Here is a 15516-nt window from a genome sequence, read left to right on the forward strand (position 1 = left end):
ACTGTCCAGGTGGGCAGGGGTTAGTGAGACCTGGGCAGCTGGGGGTCAGGTGCTCCCAGGCTCTGGGCTCCAGGAGCTTCTGGGCCAGGAGCTTCTGATTCAAGGCCTCAGGTGGTAGAGGGACTGGCCACGCAGCCCAGCGTGCAGAACTGGCTCTGCAGGGTGAGGGCAGGGTGTGCGCCTGGCCCGGGCTGGGCTGCCCCACCTCCCACACCAGCCAATCAGGGCCCAGGGGCAGGGCGCTCCTGAACTGGCAACCCCTGGAGCACCTGGTGGCAAGAAGGAGGCACAGGCCATGAAGTAAAAAAGGGCTGTATTATGGGGGGTTTGGGGGAGGGGCTCAGTCTTCCTTCAGGCTCCCAAACACAGCAGCTGGAACGCTCTGCTGCTCCAGCCGAACCTCTGTGGGAAGGAAGGTAGGGAGGTGGTTACCCGCTGGAGGGGTTCCTGCCCCTAGCCTCCCCACTACTCGGGTGGTCACCGACCGTTGGGCTCCAAGTCCATCTCGTCCTCGTCCTCATCTTCACCCAGCTGGATCTCCTCGGGGTTGGCCTGCTGAGCCAGCTCTGCCAGCTCCTCCCGGGAGCGTCACTCCTGGGGGGCATGCTGTTTCAGCAGGGGGCTTCTTGCCAGCCTTGCCTGTGCCTCCCTCCTCCCGCCCCAGTCCTCACCTCACAAAGAGGATCTTGCTCTGGGCCCGTGGGGGCTGGTCCCGCTCGGCCTCGGCTGCCAGCTGCTCTGCCCGCTGCTCCAGCAGCTTCATGTCATCCATGCCGCTCTGCCCTGGAGCCAGATCGGACACTGCGGAGAGAGGGAGTTCAGACGCTGGACAGGCCCTCTCTTGGGCGTGTTGCACACCCCCAAGGTCCCCAAGGAATTCCCAACAGAGGTGGGGAGGCCAAGTTGGGTCCCCAGTGCCCCCAGACATAGGAGGTCACGGCTTGACAGTGGACACTGAGACGGGGAGCGCTGAGACCTGTGCAGCCTGGCCACAGCAGGGGAGTGGCTGGCAGCTGCTTACCGGTGCCTGTGGCACTGCCCGACACCTTAAGCATCTGTGAGGCCATGAAGTTGACCTGCGTGTTGTACGTGGCCTGCACGCTGCGACGGATCCGCAGCATCTCCCTGATGGTGTCCTCGTTGCCGTGCCGAACTTCAAACTCCTTCCATGTTTGCCAGAACGCCCCAGTGGTCTGCGGGGGCAGGGAGGGCGGACGGGGGGTGGGGGTGCATGTGTGTGAGCTGGCTGCTGGGCGCGCCTCCTCAGGGCCCGTCCCTCCATCCTGGCTGGCTCCAGACCTACCCGGGGGTCACATATCTGGGAGCAGAAGCTGTAAATGGCCCTGGCGCGGTCGATCTCCCCGAGCTTGCATTCCATGTCTGCAAACCGCAGGCACATCTCCCGGGCATGCTCGTCGGACAGCACCTGGGTGCCAGCAATCCAGCAGGCAGGTGTGAGGTGGAGGGAGCTTGGTCACCATCCCTGGTCTTCCAGAATGCCTCCTCCCAGCCCACGTGCAGGATCCTCCTGCCTGCCAGGTGCCCCTCATCCACTCAGGGACCCCTGGTGGCAGGTACCTCAATGGCCTTCTGGTAGATGCCGCGGGTGTGGGTGACACCATAGATCTCAGCAGCCCGCTTGATGTAGATGTTGAACATGTCATACTGCTGGGCAGGCTCTACGGCCCTGGTGGCACGGTCGTACACAGCCATGGCATGCCGCGCCAGGCCCCACTCCTCTTCCAGCTGCGCATACAGTAGGTACAGGGCTGCACAATGGGAGGAGAGAGGACTGGTCACAGGACAGTGGCCCAGGCTGCCGTGCCCATCCCCAGGTCCTAGGGAGTCCACGGCCTCCTCACTCTTGGCGTATTTGGGCGGGCAGCCATCCAGTGCCTGCTCAAAGAGGTCCCGTGCCCGCTCCAGCTTGCGGCCTCCATAGCGGGCGATGAATTTGGTCAAGTAGGTGCTCCAGATGTCGGACACATTCGGCCACTTGAATAGGGAGATGCCACGCTCGTAGGCCTGTCCCGGGGGAGCAAGTGTGTGAGCACACAGGGGTTGACCACTCTGTCACCCTCAGGTGGTGCCCGGGAGGAGGCTGCCATGTCTCCCTCAGGCTCAGCAAACAGGCCACTTCCCATCCACCCCACATACACTGCCTGTCTCCCTCAACACACTGCAGGGGTCTGAGGAGAGAGGTGTGACGGGTCTCACTAACATGGTGTCTGTCACCTCTGGTGACATTCCGGGTGCATGGAGGTGGCTCCCCCCCTCTGCAGACACTGGCGCCCAGGGTGCTGAGCTGAGGGGTTGGGGGCACACGCGCTCCGCATCTGTGTATCTGCACACAGGCTTCACAACCACCTCGGCAGTGAAAAAACCCCACATGTAAAAACCCCACCACCTACAACCTGTCCCCGAGCAAAGAAGGACAGTCATGTGCTATCAACATCTTCCCCATGTACGTGGAGGCTGTGAGAGGCTGAACCACGTGGCCTCCCACGTTCATACGCTGAAGTTCTAACACCCAGCGCCTCAGAACACAGCCTATTTGAAGACGAGGCCACTGAGTTAAAATGAGCTGTTAAGAGTGGCCTCATCTACTGTGGACTGCTCTTGCAAAAGGAGAGCAGGCTGGGCTTACAGGGGCACATCTGTAATGCCAGCTACTCAGGAGGCGGAGGCAGAAGGACCACAAGTTTGATGACAGTCAGCAACTCAGCAAGACCTTGTCTCAAAAACGTGAAAATTAATAAAGGGCTGGGGGTGTAGCTCAGTGGTAAAGTGCTCCTGAGATCAATGACCAGCACCAAAACCCAGAAGCAATCAGACACAAAGGCACGCAGAGGGATGAGGCATGAGGCCCAGGGAGATGGCACCTGCAAGCTGAGGCCAGAGGCCTCAGAGGGCACCTACCCTGCCTGCACACTCATGTGGATTCCAGCCTCCTGCACCTTGAGAGAGAGAGTGAAGTTGTTGTCCTGAGTCCCCTACACTGGGGCATTCTGTCATGGCAGCAGCAGCTGAGCACACGCACCATGCCCCACACCCCAGTCGTGACCAGTCTGGGCCTCCAGGTCCACACGCCTCACCTTGAAGCTCTCCTCAAAGTACTTGTGCTCCTCCAGGAACATGGCGTAGTTGATGACAATCTGCGGCGTGGCGATGCGCAGGTCCAGGATGCGGTCGTACAGCCTTGGTGGACTGTGGGGACAGGGACTGGTCAGGGCATGCTCCAGGCTGAGCACAGCCCCCACCCCCTCCCCACGGCGGCAGCGCACCTGGAAGGTGCCCAGGCTCTCCTCCAGGTCAGCCAGCATTGACCACACCTTCAGGGACTTGTACACGCGGTTCTGCACGGGCTCCGAGCCGTCAAAGTACTCAGCCCTGCGTGCGGCAGCGCAGTTGCCTTCTGCAGGGGAGGCAACAGCAGGGGAGGGGCACTCAGGGCCTGTCCCCCCGCCGCACCACTGCCCCCAGGCTGGGGCTCTGCTCACCCAGCAGCCGCAGGGCCTCGTCGTAGTTCTCGTGCCGGAGCTCCAGCTCCCCACACTGGCACCACACACTCGCCAGGTCGTCCACCTGCTTGAAGTTCACCTTGGTGGCCTTCTCCATGACACGGGCCTGTCAGGGATGGGCAGAGGAAGGCGGGGACTCTGCAGTGTTGCCACCCCACTGCGAGTGCATGTGCCAGCGCACGCACACCTGCAGCGGGGCTCACACACGCTCGCGCTCACACGTGCACCCCGGCACGGCACTTACGTCGTCCAGCTGCCCGTTGTCTTCATAGAACTTGGCGAACGCGACCCACAGCGTGTGGGGCTTGCCTGTGGCCTTGAAGGGGTCCACTGTCTGCACGGCTTCCGTGTAGGTGTTGATGATCTGGGGTAAGAGAGTCAACCAGGCTGCTAGGGCGGGCCCCGCAGGTCGAGGGGGCAGGCTGGGCCCTGGGGGCCAGCACGTACCTCCCGAGGGCGGCCCTGGTGCAGGGCCACGCGCTTGTGCCACTCATGGACGTGGTGTGGGTTCTGGCGCAGCAGGACGCTGTTGAGGAGCAGGGGCCGCCGGCTGATGAGTTGCTCAAAGCGAGCCAGGCGCAGCTCTAGGTCCACGTCATCTGGGAGCCACAGAGGTGTTCACAAGTGCCAGGGAGGGGGCTGCGGGCCTTGGTCGGCCTCCTGGCCCCGCCCAGCCGCAGCCCCTTGGGAAGCCCCTCCTCCCCGCACCTGTCCTCCAGCTCTCTTGCTCTGCCTTGCTCTGGCCCGAGCCTTGAGTGATTCCAGCCCTGGCTGCTCCAGGACCCCAACACCATCCCTGCTCCCTGCAGGCCCCAGGCTGAGCCTTCTGAGGCTGTCCCCACATAGGACTTGCCCGCTGCCTGCTCTGGTCACTCAGGACTGCCCTCTACCCCACGCTCCAGGTCCACCCATCCTCAGCACCCCTCAGCGATGGCTGCCGCAGGGCTCACCCTCTTCTTCGCGCCCTAGCTCTGAGGCAGTCTCCATCTTGGCGGCAATCATGCTTTCCTCAAACTGGGCGTAGCTGTCGAATACTTGTGTGAAGTCCCGCACGGTCATCACAGTGCGGATGGCCTCCTCGTACACATCTCGGGCCTGTGGGATGGGAGCAGTGATGGGGAAGTGCCGGCAGGGGAGAGGCCCGTGAGCCCGCCCGCCGTACAGGGCCCTCGCTGGGATCCCGCGAGCCTTTCCAGGTGCCCCAGCACCTGCGGGCTCCAAGTGGTGGCGTGGAGCACTTCCCATCCCTCCCTGCCCTGGGAGGCCACACTGATCCTGGGAGCCGCAGGGCATCCCCAGTAATCTGAGTGACAGTCGTATGCAAAGGGACCTTGAGGCTCGACTGAGACACCTGCATAAAGCATTTTGAACCCAATAAGCCCACACCATGCCAAGTCTCCATGTCCTCCCAAGGAACTGCAGCCTCGCTTGTCACAGAGGGCTCCATTTTTGCTCTGAAGCACCCCTCATGCCTGCCTGACCCCTTCTCCACCTCCTGTTCTCCCGCCTCATGGCTCCATCTCTCCACCCCTGTTCCTGCCTGGTTCTGCCTACTGCCTTGCTGGCCTCTTCTGGAAGGGGCACTGCAAGATTCCCACCTGCCTGTGAGGCCCCTGACCCCCTTCCCAGTCCTGCACGGCCCCCACTTCTGCTCCTCCCACTCACTCACTCCAGCCCTGCACCCACCTTTCCTCAGGCCTCAGGAGTCCCAGCCAGCCCTCTGGGGATTCCGAAGCTCCACCCACTCCCCTGTCCCAAGCTTGCCACTCCACTCCCAATGAGAGCAGGATGACAAGGACAGCCAGTCACACCAGTCCCTGAGGGATCGACCCTCACATCAGGCACCTGCTCGGTGCTCTGCAGGCACCTCAGAGACAACTCCTCCCAGGCAAGGGAAGTCAGGTAGGGACAGCCAGGCTTGGCAAGACCACGGCCACACAGCCAGAAGCCAGATCCTGAACCCACATGTGCTGGGTCCAAGGTGTGTTCAGCTGCAGGGATTCGGCCTGTCCTGTCAGATGGCAAATCGTGTGCATGTGTGCTTGTGTGTGTGTACAGACACACACGTCACCAACAGCATGTCTACATCTGTGTTCTACCATGCCCAATGTTCCTGAATGTCCCCCAAGTGTTAGAGGAAGACCTGCCCGACACTCAAGGCTAAGGGGCCCAAGCACCTTCTCGAAGTGGCCACTGCGGATGTAGTAGTCAGCCAGTGAGCACCACAGCTTGCCCAGCTGGTCAGTGAAACGGGTGAGGCCGCCGCGGATGATGGCGTCCACGTTGAGGGACTGCACCTTGTCTGGATTCTGCGAGATGAGGTCGCACAGCTCGTGCCACAGCTGCAGGGTGCAGGGCGTGGGGGTCTTAGCCTTGGTCTCAGAGGGAGGAGCCCTCCTGCCTGGTCCCCATCTCCCTGCAGGCCCACCTGGTAATTGGACTTGCCAGCCTTGGACACAAAGCGCTCGTCATTCACCACAGTGGCCAGGCGCTGTGCAGCCTCATCCAGCCGGTCGACTTGAGGTACTCGATGTACTCCTCAGCACTCTCTGGACTCAGCTGGGGACCCACCAACCTCGCTGGAGTCAGTGGCCCCAGGGTCACACCTCCCCTGATTCACTGCCTCTAGGCCTCCTGCCACCCACCCTCCATTGTCCTGGTCAGAAGCCTGCCCTGTTGGCTCAGCCCCACAGTGGTCAGCCTGGGCCCACAATTCCAATCTCAGTCCCAACTTGATCCCACTGGTCCAAACCCAGTCCAGGACTTGGCAACCATCTTATTTACACTGTTCCCCGCATCTGTCCCTATGTCTAATGTGGAGTAGGTGCTAGCAAATTATTTGGAAAATGAAGAATCAGAAAATCTAGGTGCCTCCAGGAGACTCCTCCCCACATCCTGTCTGTTGGATGACATCTGCATGCAGTGTGTCCCACCAAACCAGCGTGTGAACTCCAACCAGCGCAACTGGACTGCCTGATAGGCTCACCTTGAGGAAGCGCCGGTATCCTCGCACAGCTGTCTCAGGCAGTGGGTGGGAACGCAGGAAGCGCAGGTACAGGGGCCAAATACGAGAGTGCTGGGTGATAGGCAGTGCCCGGAGGGCACGGTCAAAGGTGCGGCGGGTGTGTGTGACACGTCCCTGGTCCATTAGGAACTGGCAATAATCTAGCCACAGACGGGCATCTGGAAGTGTGGGAAGAGATAGTCAGGTCTGAGCTGTGGGGTCCATGGCCTGGCCAAAGATGCCAGAGGTCAGAGGCCCAGTCACACCTGGGACATAAATGTGGCAGAGCTCAGAACTCTCAGTCCCAGGAACGACTCTGTCCCAATGTCTCATGCAGAGGTAATAGGACCCCAGTCCTCCACCCCTTCCATACTGAGCTCAGCCCCCCTGCTTTGCCCACCTCTGTGGAGTCTGAGCCCCACTTTTCCCAGCTCCCCACCTTGTGCATGAACACAAAGGCTCTCTCGTGGCAGTTGTTGACATCTTCATAAACAGGGTCAGTCACACAGCGATGCTTCACCTGTGCCCGACGTGCCTTTAGGTAGCGGTACCAGAGTTTGTAGCTGGGAAATTAGGAAGGGACATACACTAATGGGCATAGACTTGCAGAACCTTTCCTCCCATCCCAAGAGGCAACTGTGGGAAGAAAGGAACTGAGGAAGGGTGACAAATCTCAGGAAGAGAGGGAAGGACTGGGACATCAGGGAAGTGCTGTGACTTATCAGGGGTTGCACACCCAGTGACAGAACACAGCAATCACCTGGGACCTATTTGTCAGTTCCATTGTGAAGGGACAAGGTGGGATGGGAGCTAGTGGAAGGACAGTCAGAGGTATGCCCACCTGCAGGGCAGCAGCTTGAGTGCCCGCTCATATAGTTGGTTGAGTCTGGGCTTTGGGGCCCCCTGTTTGAACTCTATGTAGCGGAGCCAGCATTTGACTGAGAACTGGTTACGCATGATTTCCTCCTCTAGGGAAGGTCCTCTTCCTCCTGCCAGGGCCAGGGAAGGGAGAAAAGAGACCTGCCCTCAGAGTCTGAGGCGGCAGCATCCACCACTGGGTCCATGCCCAATCTCCAATTTAAACTCAGATCCCAGATTCACTGCCCACTGTCAATCTGGGTCACCAGATGTCCAGACACCAGGATGTTGGTTCAAATCTTTGCCCTTCAGAATTCTACTGCTCAATGATCTGACCCAGTTAGTCTGACTTCTCAGTCATTAGAGTTCCAAGCCAGATAATGAGACCATTAGCTGGACATCAGGTCTTGCCCTCCAAATCCCACCACCCACTTTGCTGGGGCCATATCACCAGGTTCCTTACACACCAGGGCCCTGGTCCAATGCCAGGTCTCCCCCTTACCTCCTCACAACACCTCTTTAACAGACAACAGGTCTTTGCTTCCCACTGCCACAAACTATCAATCTTTGTTCCAGGCAAGGTGACTAGATCTTTTCCTCAGTGACCAGGATTCTAAGGACCAGAAACCAAACTGCCTAACTCCTAAGATCCCACCAGCCAATAATATAGCTCAACTCTGCCCCAAAGTTTGGAATTTAGGCCTTTACTTCTGAAAGAGAGTTATGGACCAGATGTGAAGCCCTTAACTCTGGATGCCAAGAATCTGGTGAAAATGCTAGCCTCTACTCCAGACACCAAACCTTTGGCTATTTAGCATCTTACTGCCGTCGCCTGACAGGATCCATATCACCAAGTCCTTCTTCAAACTCCAGGGTTCTTGCAGTCCCCACAACAGGTCTTTACCCCAGAAACCATACGCTTTGAACCAGACATACGAACGTTTCGGGCCGAACGCAAGCCCTTGCCCACAATCCAGAGCTAACCTGGCCACCGTGCCTTTATTCCAAAACACCGTTCTTTAAGCGTCAAAATCCAGCTATGCGATTCCCTTCTCTCCAATTCTTGGCGCACCCCCATTTCCGCCCCCAGCCCGAGACTCCTGTCCCTCAACCTCGGCAGCAGCTCTTTACTTAGGCCAGTCCTTGGATAGGCACAGTGTAGGACTAAATTCCTCGGGCATCCCAGTCCCCATCCCCCGTGGCATCTAGGCCCCGATGCGCTCCGCGGGCCACCCGGGTCCAGTCTTGGACTCACAAAGACAAGGTCCGGCCGCTCGGGCCGCGAGACGCGCGCCATCACCACCATTTTTCCGGCTCTCCAGGTAAGGGCGGGGGTCGCGCGCTTAATGACGTCTCCGACTGAAGGCCCGCCTCTCCGAGCCAAACTCGTTTGCAATTGGCTGTACCCTCCTCGACCGTGCGGCTCGCGTTGTTGACTTCCGGGTAGACTACGCCAGCGACCGGAAGCGGGGAGAGGCGCCCGAACATTACGTCATCCTGGGCTGATCGGCCAATCAGCTTCAGCAGCGGGGTTCACGAAACACCAATAAGCTGCTGTGTAGCGACTGCGGGGTCAGCTTTGGGCGGAAGTGGGTTTGTAGACCTGCAGAAGCGAGATGGGGGTGAAGCTGGAGGTGTTTCGGGTCAGTGAGTCCGGAGTAGGTTAGGTGACTGGTTGGGAGCTCTCCCTGGATCTGGGGCGAAGCTGTAAAAAGGGGGGGACTCCAAAGAGGGGGCCGCTCCTGGAAGAACGCACTGGAGACTTGAGAGAGATTTGACGGTTGGAAACTCAAGAGGAGAGGGAGTTGGATTGTGGGGGTCGGAGTGGAGCATCTGGGTTTGAACTGAGGAGGCGGCTTAGTGAAGGAAAGGTTGGGATCCTGGGGGAGCCTCGGGCTCATGGTGGGAGCCTCTGACAGGGGGACTCCTAGACTTAGGGAAGTAGATTTGAAAATTAAGCCCTTCTGGCTTCGAGGTGCTCCCGGCATCTGATTAGAGGAGTAACGAGGTCTCAAGGAGTTGTTTTTGTCGTAGGTGCTTTTGTTCTGCTGGGACCTGTGTGTGTTTCTTTGAGATGGAGACTCAGAGAGGACTCACAGGAATAAAGCCTCCTGGATTACGGGGGCCAGACTTTAAGGTGTCAGGTTTCTGTACCCTTAGTGGGAGTTCTGGGGCTCATGGGGCAGACCATGAGGAGGTGGTCCTGGATTCTGCCAGAGGGTGTCTGCCCTCCAGGCTCTGCAGTCTTCCTGGGTGGTGGTCTCAGGCCCTGCTCATCCACGTGCTGCCTTTGCAGATGACACTCTACCTCACTTTCCCTGTGGCTATGTTCTGGATTTCCAATCAGGCTGAATGGTTTGAGGACTATGTCATACAGCGCAAGGTGGGCATAGAAAAAAATATTCACCTGCTCATTCAAGGGGGTGGGTAAGGGGTGGGTATGGGGTGGGGCACCAGCCTACTGGGGACCAGACCTAGGTGTGAGATTCTGGAGTCACCTGGCTTGTGCCTCCAGCTATGACTTTGTCCCCAGAGGGAGCTGTGGCCACCTGAGAAGGAGGCCAGGTAAGTAACCTCCCATCAGAGGCAGAGAGGAGTCTGGTCCCCATAGCCATGATGCATTTTGAATGAAAGTTTTGCGGGTAACCATGGGTAGGGAACTGAGAGCCGAAGGGTGTATGTTTCTTTTTGCCTTCTTGAGGGATGAAGTTGGTCTCACTTAGACTCCCTATAATTGGCATGGGGCACCCAGTGTAGACACTAAATTCTGAAGCCAGGAGCAGGGTGGTGGGAAAGGGTCCAGGTCCTTAGGCGTGTGCCCCCTCCTTCCTTCCCATCCTTCCCTTTCCCACCCCAGCGTCAAGAGCTTGAAGAATTCAAGAGAGGATACGGAAGCAGCGGGAGGAGAAACTCCTTCGCGCGGCACAGCAGAGCTCCTGAGCCCTCCAAACACTTGAGTCCCAACCCCTCCACCCATGAATAACACATACTCAGTCCTTGTTTGCTTGTGCAAGTGTTTTATTGTCTGCTTTCAGGGGCCCCGTGGGGCCCAGGACAGGTTTGGGCCCTTAGGGTGCTTGTGTCTTGGGCTGGGGACTGCTGTTCCTGCGGAAGCTGAGAGCACTGGGGTCCTGATGGGCAAGCAGGGGTTGAGGCTGAGGGTCCCAGCTCGTTTCTGCACTCCGTCCTGTGGATGAAAACTGTCACCAGAAGGAGGGACCAAGGGCAACACAGACCAGAGTCAACACAAACATTGGAGAGAAGTACAGGTGGGAATCCATGTTCTTCCTCCCCCTGTGTGAGTGCCCCCTCTGTCTATTTACCTTCATTATCTGCCATTTAGGGTGGTGTTTGCGTGTGAGGGGCGGTCTGTGGGGGCTCACCGGCGTCTCAGTCAGAACTTGGGCTGTGTGTAGGTACAGTGCAATGTGTGGATGTGCTCGTGTGAGTGAGCTCCTCGTGTCCTCCTCCCTGGAGCTTGTCTCAGGAAGGGGGCCTGTTCTCTCCCTCTTTCTTTCTCAAAAACCCTCAGACAGGGTTGGGGCAAGAGCCATGAACTCCAGCCACAGCTCTGACACTAAATGGCCCTTGTGTGACCTTGAGCTCCGCTCAGGTCTGCTGTCTGGGGCTTGGTCTTCTTATCTGAATTCTCAGCAGATGATGGACAAGATGGGTGGGGAGCAAGGTTAGAGAGTGTAGTCTGGTAGGTGTCTCATCAGCACTGACCGCACATCACCTACCTTGGGCCAATGGGCTGGAAGCCAGGCAGGTGCTGACTGTCCAGCACGCTGATCATCCATTAGGCGGCCCTGGGTGCTCTCCAGCATGTCCATGAGACTGTCCATCTCGGGTGTAGGGTCACCCTCTGCATGGAGCAGAGACATGGTGGCCATGAACACAGATTCCAAAGGAACTTAGCATAGTCATCTCCCCGTGCTGCCACCCCCCAGGCTGCTCTGCCCCCTGTACTTCCGCCCATTCCCACCACCAGGAGCATCCCCATGCCCAGGCTCACGGCTCCTCAGGGGTCTGGCCCGGTCCGGCCCGAAGTGAACAGCGCTGCTCCTCCATCCGACCACCCTGAACGTGGCTCAGCAGGTTGAAGAAACCCTCCTGGTCTGGTGAGCCCGCCTGGGGACAGACACACTTGGTCTAACTGAGGGTTCCTCCGCTTCTCTCCTGGTGGGCTGGCTCCGCCCCGTCCTGAGCCTGCCCTCCGTCTCCCTCAGCTCTTACCATGGTCCTTGTCGGTCTGCTCTGCAGAGCTGCTCTGAATGAGACATGAGTCTCCTCAGTGCCTGTCCCCGCCCCAGGGGCCCCAGCCAGCAGCACCACTTCACGTGGTGCCGCCTCTAGGGAGAGGCCTGCCTGTGACAGCGTCCTGCCTGCCGTCCTAGATTGGGGCCTGACAGGTTGGCTTGGGGACTGGACGCAAAGAAGGAAAATGGGACTCTGGGGCCACCCCTAAGTCCTAGCACCTGCCACCTCCTAGGGGTCAGCACCAGGATCCCTGCCCTCTGCCTTGGGGCTGGGGACCAATACATGAACCTTCTGCCCATCAGCACCTCCATGTGGTGACAAATGGGTCAGGGGACCCCAGAGACTCACTTGCTAATTAGGTGCCCTACAAATTAACTAGTCCTGTCAGTTAGGGGCTCTGAGAGCTGGAGGAGCTGAGGTAGGGGTGGGGTACTCTTACCTTGCTTGGGGGGGTCTGAGCCCCCCCTCCTCTCCCTTCTCTTCCTGTTCCATCATTGTCCTTCCACTGACTCCACTTTCTGCTCTTTGTCCCAGCCCCTGTGCCAGGAAGGCCTTTAAACGGCCAGGATGTGGGGGAGTGGATACCCTCTCCAGTCCCAAATCCCCAGCTCATGCCCCATCTGCTCCCACCCAAGCTTAAGCCCCATAAGATGATCCAGATAATTGTTTGCCCAGAATATTGCTGGGCCTGGCACAAGGGTGGGAGGGAGGACGGCCTGGGTGTGAACCTCACCAGACCCAGCAGCACTACTGACCAGGTCCCAAGGGCTGTCAGGTGGAGTGTGGAAGAAGGCCAGAGCAGTTTTGGAGAAAACAGGCCAACAAAGGAGGGTGAGGCCTGCTGCCCACCTGTGGTACCCAGTGCAGTCTGTCTCCACCCTGGCCAGCCTGCTAGCTCCCTCACAGTACCTGTAGCCTCATCCTGCTAGAAGGGCAGTTGCCATCTGCAAGGGGAAGCAAAGAGAAAACTGGAGCCCAGGACCCCTTCCCTGCTTCCCTACAACCTCCTCAGGCACCACCAGCCAGCCTAACTCCAGCTCTGCCTCCTGGGCAGTGGTTCCGAAGGACCATCCTGGCCACCCTGCCCTGTGCTCACTGTCCTTGAGGCTTGGTTGCCCATCCCAGGCTTCAAGACAAAATCTGGGTTCTCCTGTCCGCCTGCCACCCAGATCCAAGTTGAACTGCCTCTGATCCATCACCCCAGTCTCATGTGGGAACAGGAGAGGAAGTCCCTGCCCCCTTCCCTTAACAACTGACTTTTTTTCAGTGTCCTAGGAGCCCTGTCCCCTCTCACAAGATGCCTTTTGGAAATCAGCTTAAGTTGTTTCTCAGAATTAACTGTCTCCACTCTCCCACCTGTGCCTGGGAGCGCCCATCCAGGCCCAGGTCCTCACGAATGATAGGGTGTTCTGCTCCACACCTTGGTGGGTGCATACATTCCCTGGACTGCTGGAAGGAGGTACCACAGACTGGGTGAATAAAGCAACACCTACTGTCTAAAAGTTCTGGAGGATGGAAGTCTGAAATTGGAGTGTCAGCTGGGCCATGATCCCTCTGCAGCCCAGTTTCGGAGTCTGTCCTAGCTGCACTTCTGCTGGAGGCCAACCATCTTTGCTGTTCCTTGGCCGGTAACTACAGCACTCCAGCCGGCCTGTGGGCACAGGGTCTTCTCCCTGTGTGTCTTTGTAGGACAGTCTTATATGGACAACAGGCATATTGGAGTGGGGGGCCCACCTCTGTGTGACCTCATATAACTAATTAATCTGATTATTTCCAAATAAGGTCACATTCTGAGGCACTGGGGATTAGAACTTCAGCATCTTTTGGGGAGTGTGCTGGTGGTAGGGACACAATTCAACCCATAATGCGGGAGGACCCTGATCACCCCATCAAGTACAGTGGAGGACGTGCTTCTGGCTCCCACTTTTGCACCTGCTGCCTGTCCCCAAGATCTGGAGGAGGTGTCCCTTTCTTCCCTGTTCCAAACCCTCCCTTGGCCTCCATTGTTCTCAGAAGCAAATCCAGATACCCTGGAGGTAAGGAAATGGTCAAAATGGACACTGATGGGTGCACAGTCCTGAATGCTGAAAGCTACACACAGCCAGGCACCTGCAACTCCAGCTCCTTGGGGTTGCAAATTCGAAGCCAGCCTGGGCAACTTAGTGGGACAGCATCTCAAAAAAGACTGGGAATATAGCCCAGCATTAGAACTGCCCTGAGTTCAACCCTCAGACTTGGGGGCAGCTTTGACGTACGCGGCAGGCGGGCGGAACACATGGTATAGGAATTACTTATTGAGATTGAGCTGTTAAAGAAGATGGAGGGAAGGTGCAGGGGGGAAGCTTACAGGTAGAGTGTTGGCCTCGCCTGCACGTGGTTAGATCCCCAGCACTACAAGGGGGGGTCAAAGGGAAAAGAAGGGCCTAAACTCCCACCTAGGCTGGCGACCATCCTGGTTTGCCTGTGACTAGCATTTTCATTATTGAAAGGCCTGTGCCCTGGAAAACCTCGCAATCTGGGCAACCCAGAATGGGTTATTCTGACATTGTCCTAGAGAAGACTGGCTTCTGTCACGGTCTGAACTGTCACTTCCAGGTGCAGTTGTCAATGCCTCCCCTTTCTCCACATGAATGGCTGCTCCTAGATGTCATTCAGAGGTTAGTCCCTCAGAGAAGCCCCTGAGACCTCCCCACTCACTCCTGTACTTGCTGTAGCTAGTTTATTTCCCTTAGGGCAGGATTGCTACTTTCCTTTTTCTCCTCTAGCTTCCACATAGGACAGAACATATAGGGCCCTTGACCTTCTGAGTTTGGCTTATTTCGCTTAAAGTAATGGTCTCAGGTTCCATCTGTTTTCTTGCAAATGCTGTAATTTCATTTTTTAGTCAGAATAAAACTCCATTGTGTTTATATACCTCCTTTTCTTTATCCATTCGTCAATGGATGGACCTTTAGGCTGGTTCCATAGTTTGGCTATTGTGAATTGTGCTGCTCTAAACATGCATATGCATGTATCACTATAGTATGCTGACTTTGTGTGTGTCTATGTGTGTGTGTTTTTTATATATCAGGGACTGAGCCCAGGGACACTTCACCACTGAGCCACATCCCAAGCCCTTTTTATATTTTATTCTGAGATGGGATCTTGCCAAGTTGCTCAAGACCTTGCTAAGTTGCTAAGACTGGCTGTGAACTCATGATCCTCCTGCCTCAGCGTCCTGAGCCACTGGGATTATAGGTGTGCACACTGTGCCCGGCCCTGACTTTAATTCTTTAGTATAAATACTGAAGAGTAATATAACTGGGTCATATGGTGGTTCTATGCTGAGTCTTTTGAGGAACCTCCATACTGATTTCCATACTGTTTCTGCTAATTTACAATCCCAGAAACAGTGTCAAAAATGTTCCTTTTTCTCCACATCCTGTCCAGCATTTATTAGTTTGTATTCTTATGACTGCCATTCTGAGTGGAGCAAGAGGAAATCTCAGTGCAGTTTGATTTGCATTTCCCTAATTGCTAATGATGTTGAACATTAAAAAATATATTTGTTGGTCATATTTATTCTTTCAAGAAGTATCTGTTTAATTCATTTGCTCATTTATTAGTTTGGTTATTTGTGGGCTTTGGTGTTGAGTTCTTTGTACGTTCTAGATATTAATCCTCTTTCAGAAGAGTAGCTAGCAAAGATTTTTCTCCCATTCTGTGTGCTCTCTCTTTACACTTGTTTCCTTTGCTGTGCAGAAGCTTTTTAATTTGATGCCATCCTATTTGCTAACTCTCAGCATTATTTAGGGGTCCTATGGAGAGAGTCTTTGCCCCCCCAGGAAACTTTAAGTGTCCCATGGGTGGGTAGGCCTTCTGGTCTTACTCCTG

The 15516-nt window shown here is 56.8% G+C and overlaps 1 protein-coding gene and 2 pseudogenes across 3 annotated transcripts; 1 reads left to right on the forward strand and 2 right to left on the reverse strand.

Annotated features, from left to right (window-relative positions):
• Nucleotides 1–296: 296 nt before the first annotated feature.
• Nucleotides 297–8689, reverse strand: LOC306646811 (pre-mRNA-splicing factor SYF1-like; the record flags this gene model as incomplete). The annotated part of the gene is given in 24 exon segments (XM_079115541.1): nt 297–402; nt 486–587; nt 590–594; nt 672–801; nt 1022–1193; nt 1304–1426; nt 1579–1769; nt 1863–2025; nt 3096–3197; nt 3199–3207; nt 3285–3415; nt 3501–3627; nt 3766–3885; nt 3969–4120; nt 4472–4616; nt 5699–5863; nt 5950–6038; nt 6041–6080; nt 6508–6698; nt 6701–6704; nt 6965–7088; nt 7367–7496; nt 7499–7514; nt 8639–8689. Coding segments are annotated over 24 exon segments (2544 nt in total). The 3' UTR covers nt 297–340.
• Nucleotides 8690–8908: 219 nt separating this feature from the next.
• LOC306646813 (protein PET100 homolog, mitochondrial-like) lies at nt 8909–10392 on the forward strand (annotated as a pseudogene). The gene is made up of 4 exons (XR_013766910.1): nt 8909–9026; nt 9680–9766; nt 9917–9948; nt 10241–10392. The product of XR_013766910.1 is annotated as a protein PET100 homolog, mitochondrial-like (transcript).
• A 51-nt stretch (nt 10393–10443) lies between these two features.
• On the reverse strand, nt 10444–12262 carry LOC306646808 (Purkinje cell protein 2-like; annotated as a pseudogene). Its single transcript has 4 exons — nt 12083–12262; nt 11399–11514; nt 11124–11248; nt 10444–10583 (listed from the first exon to the last, which is right to left on the reverse strand). The product of its transcript is annotated as a Purkinje cell protein 2-like (transcript).
• Between the last annotated feature and the right edge of the window lie 3254 nt (nt 12263–15516).

This window comes from Sciurus vulgaris (assembly GCF_902686455.1).
Source record: "Sciurus vulgaris genome assembly, chromosome: 16".
Classification (NCBI taxonomy): domain Eukaryota; kingdom Metazoa; phylum Chordata; class Mammalia; order Rodentia; family Sciuridae; genus Sciurus; species Sciurus vulgaris.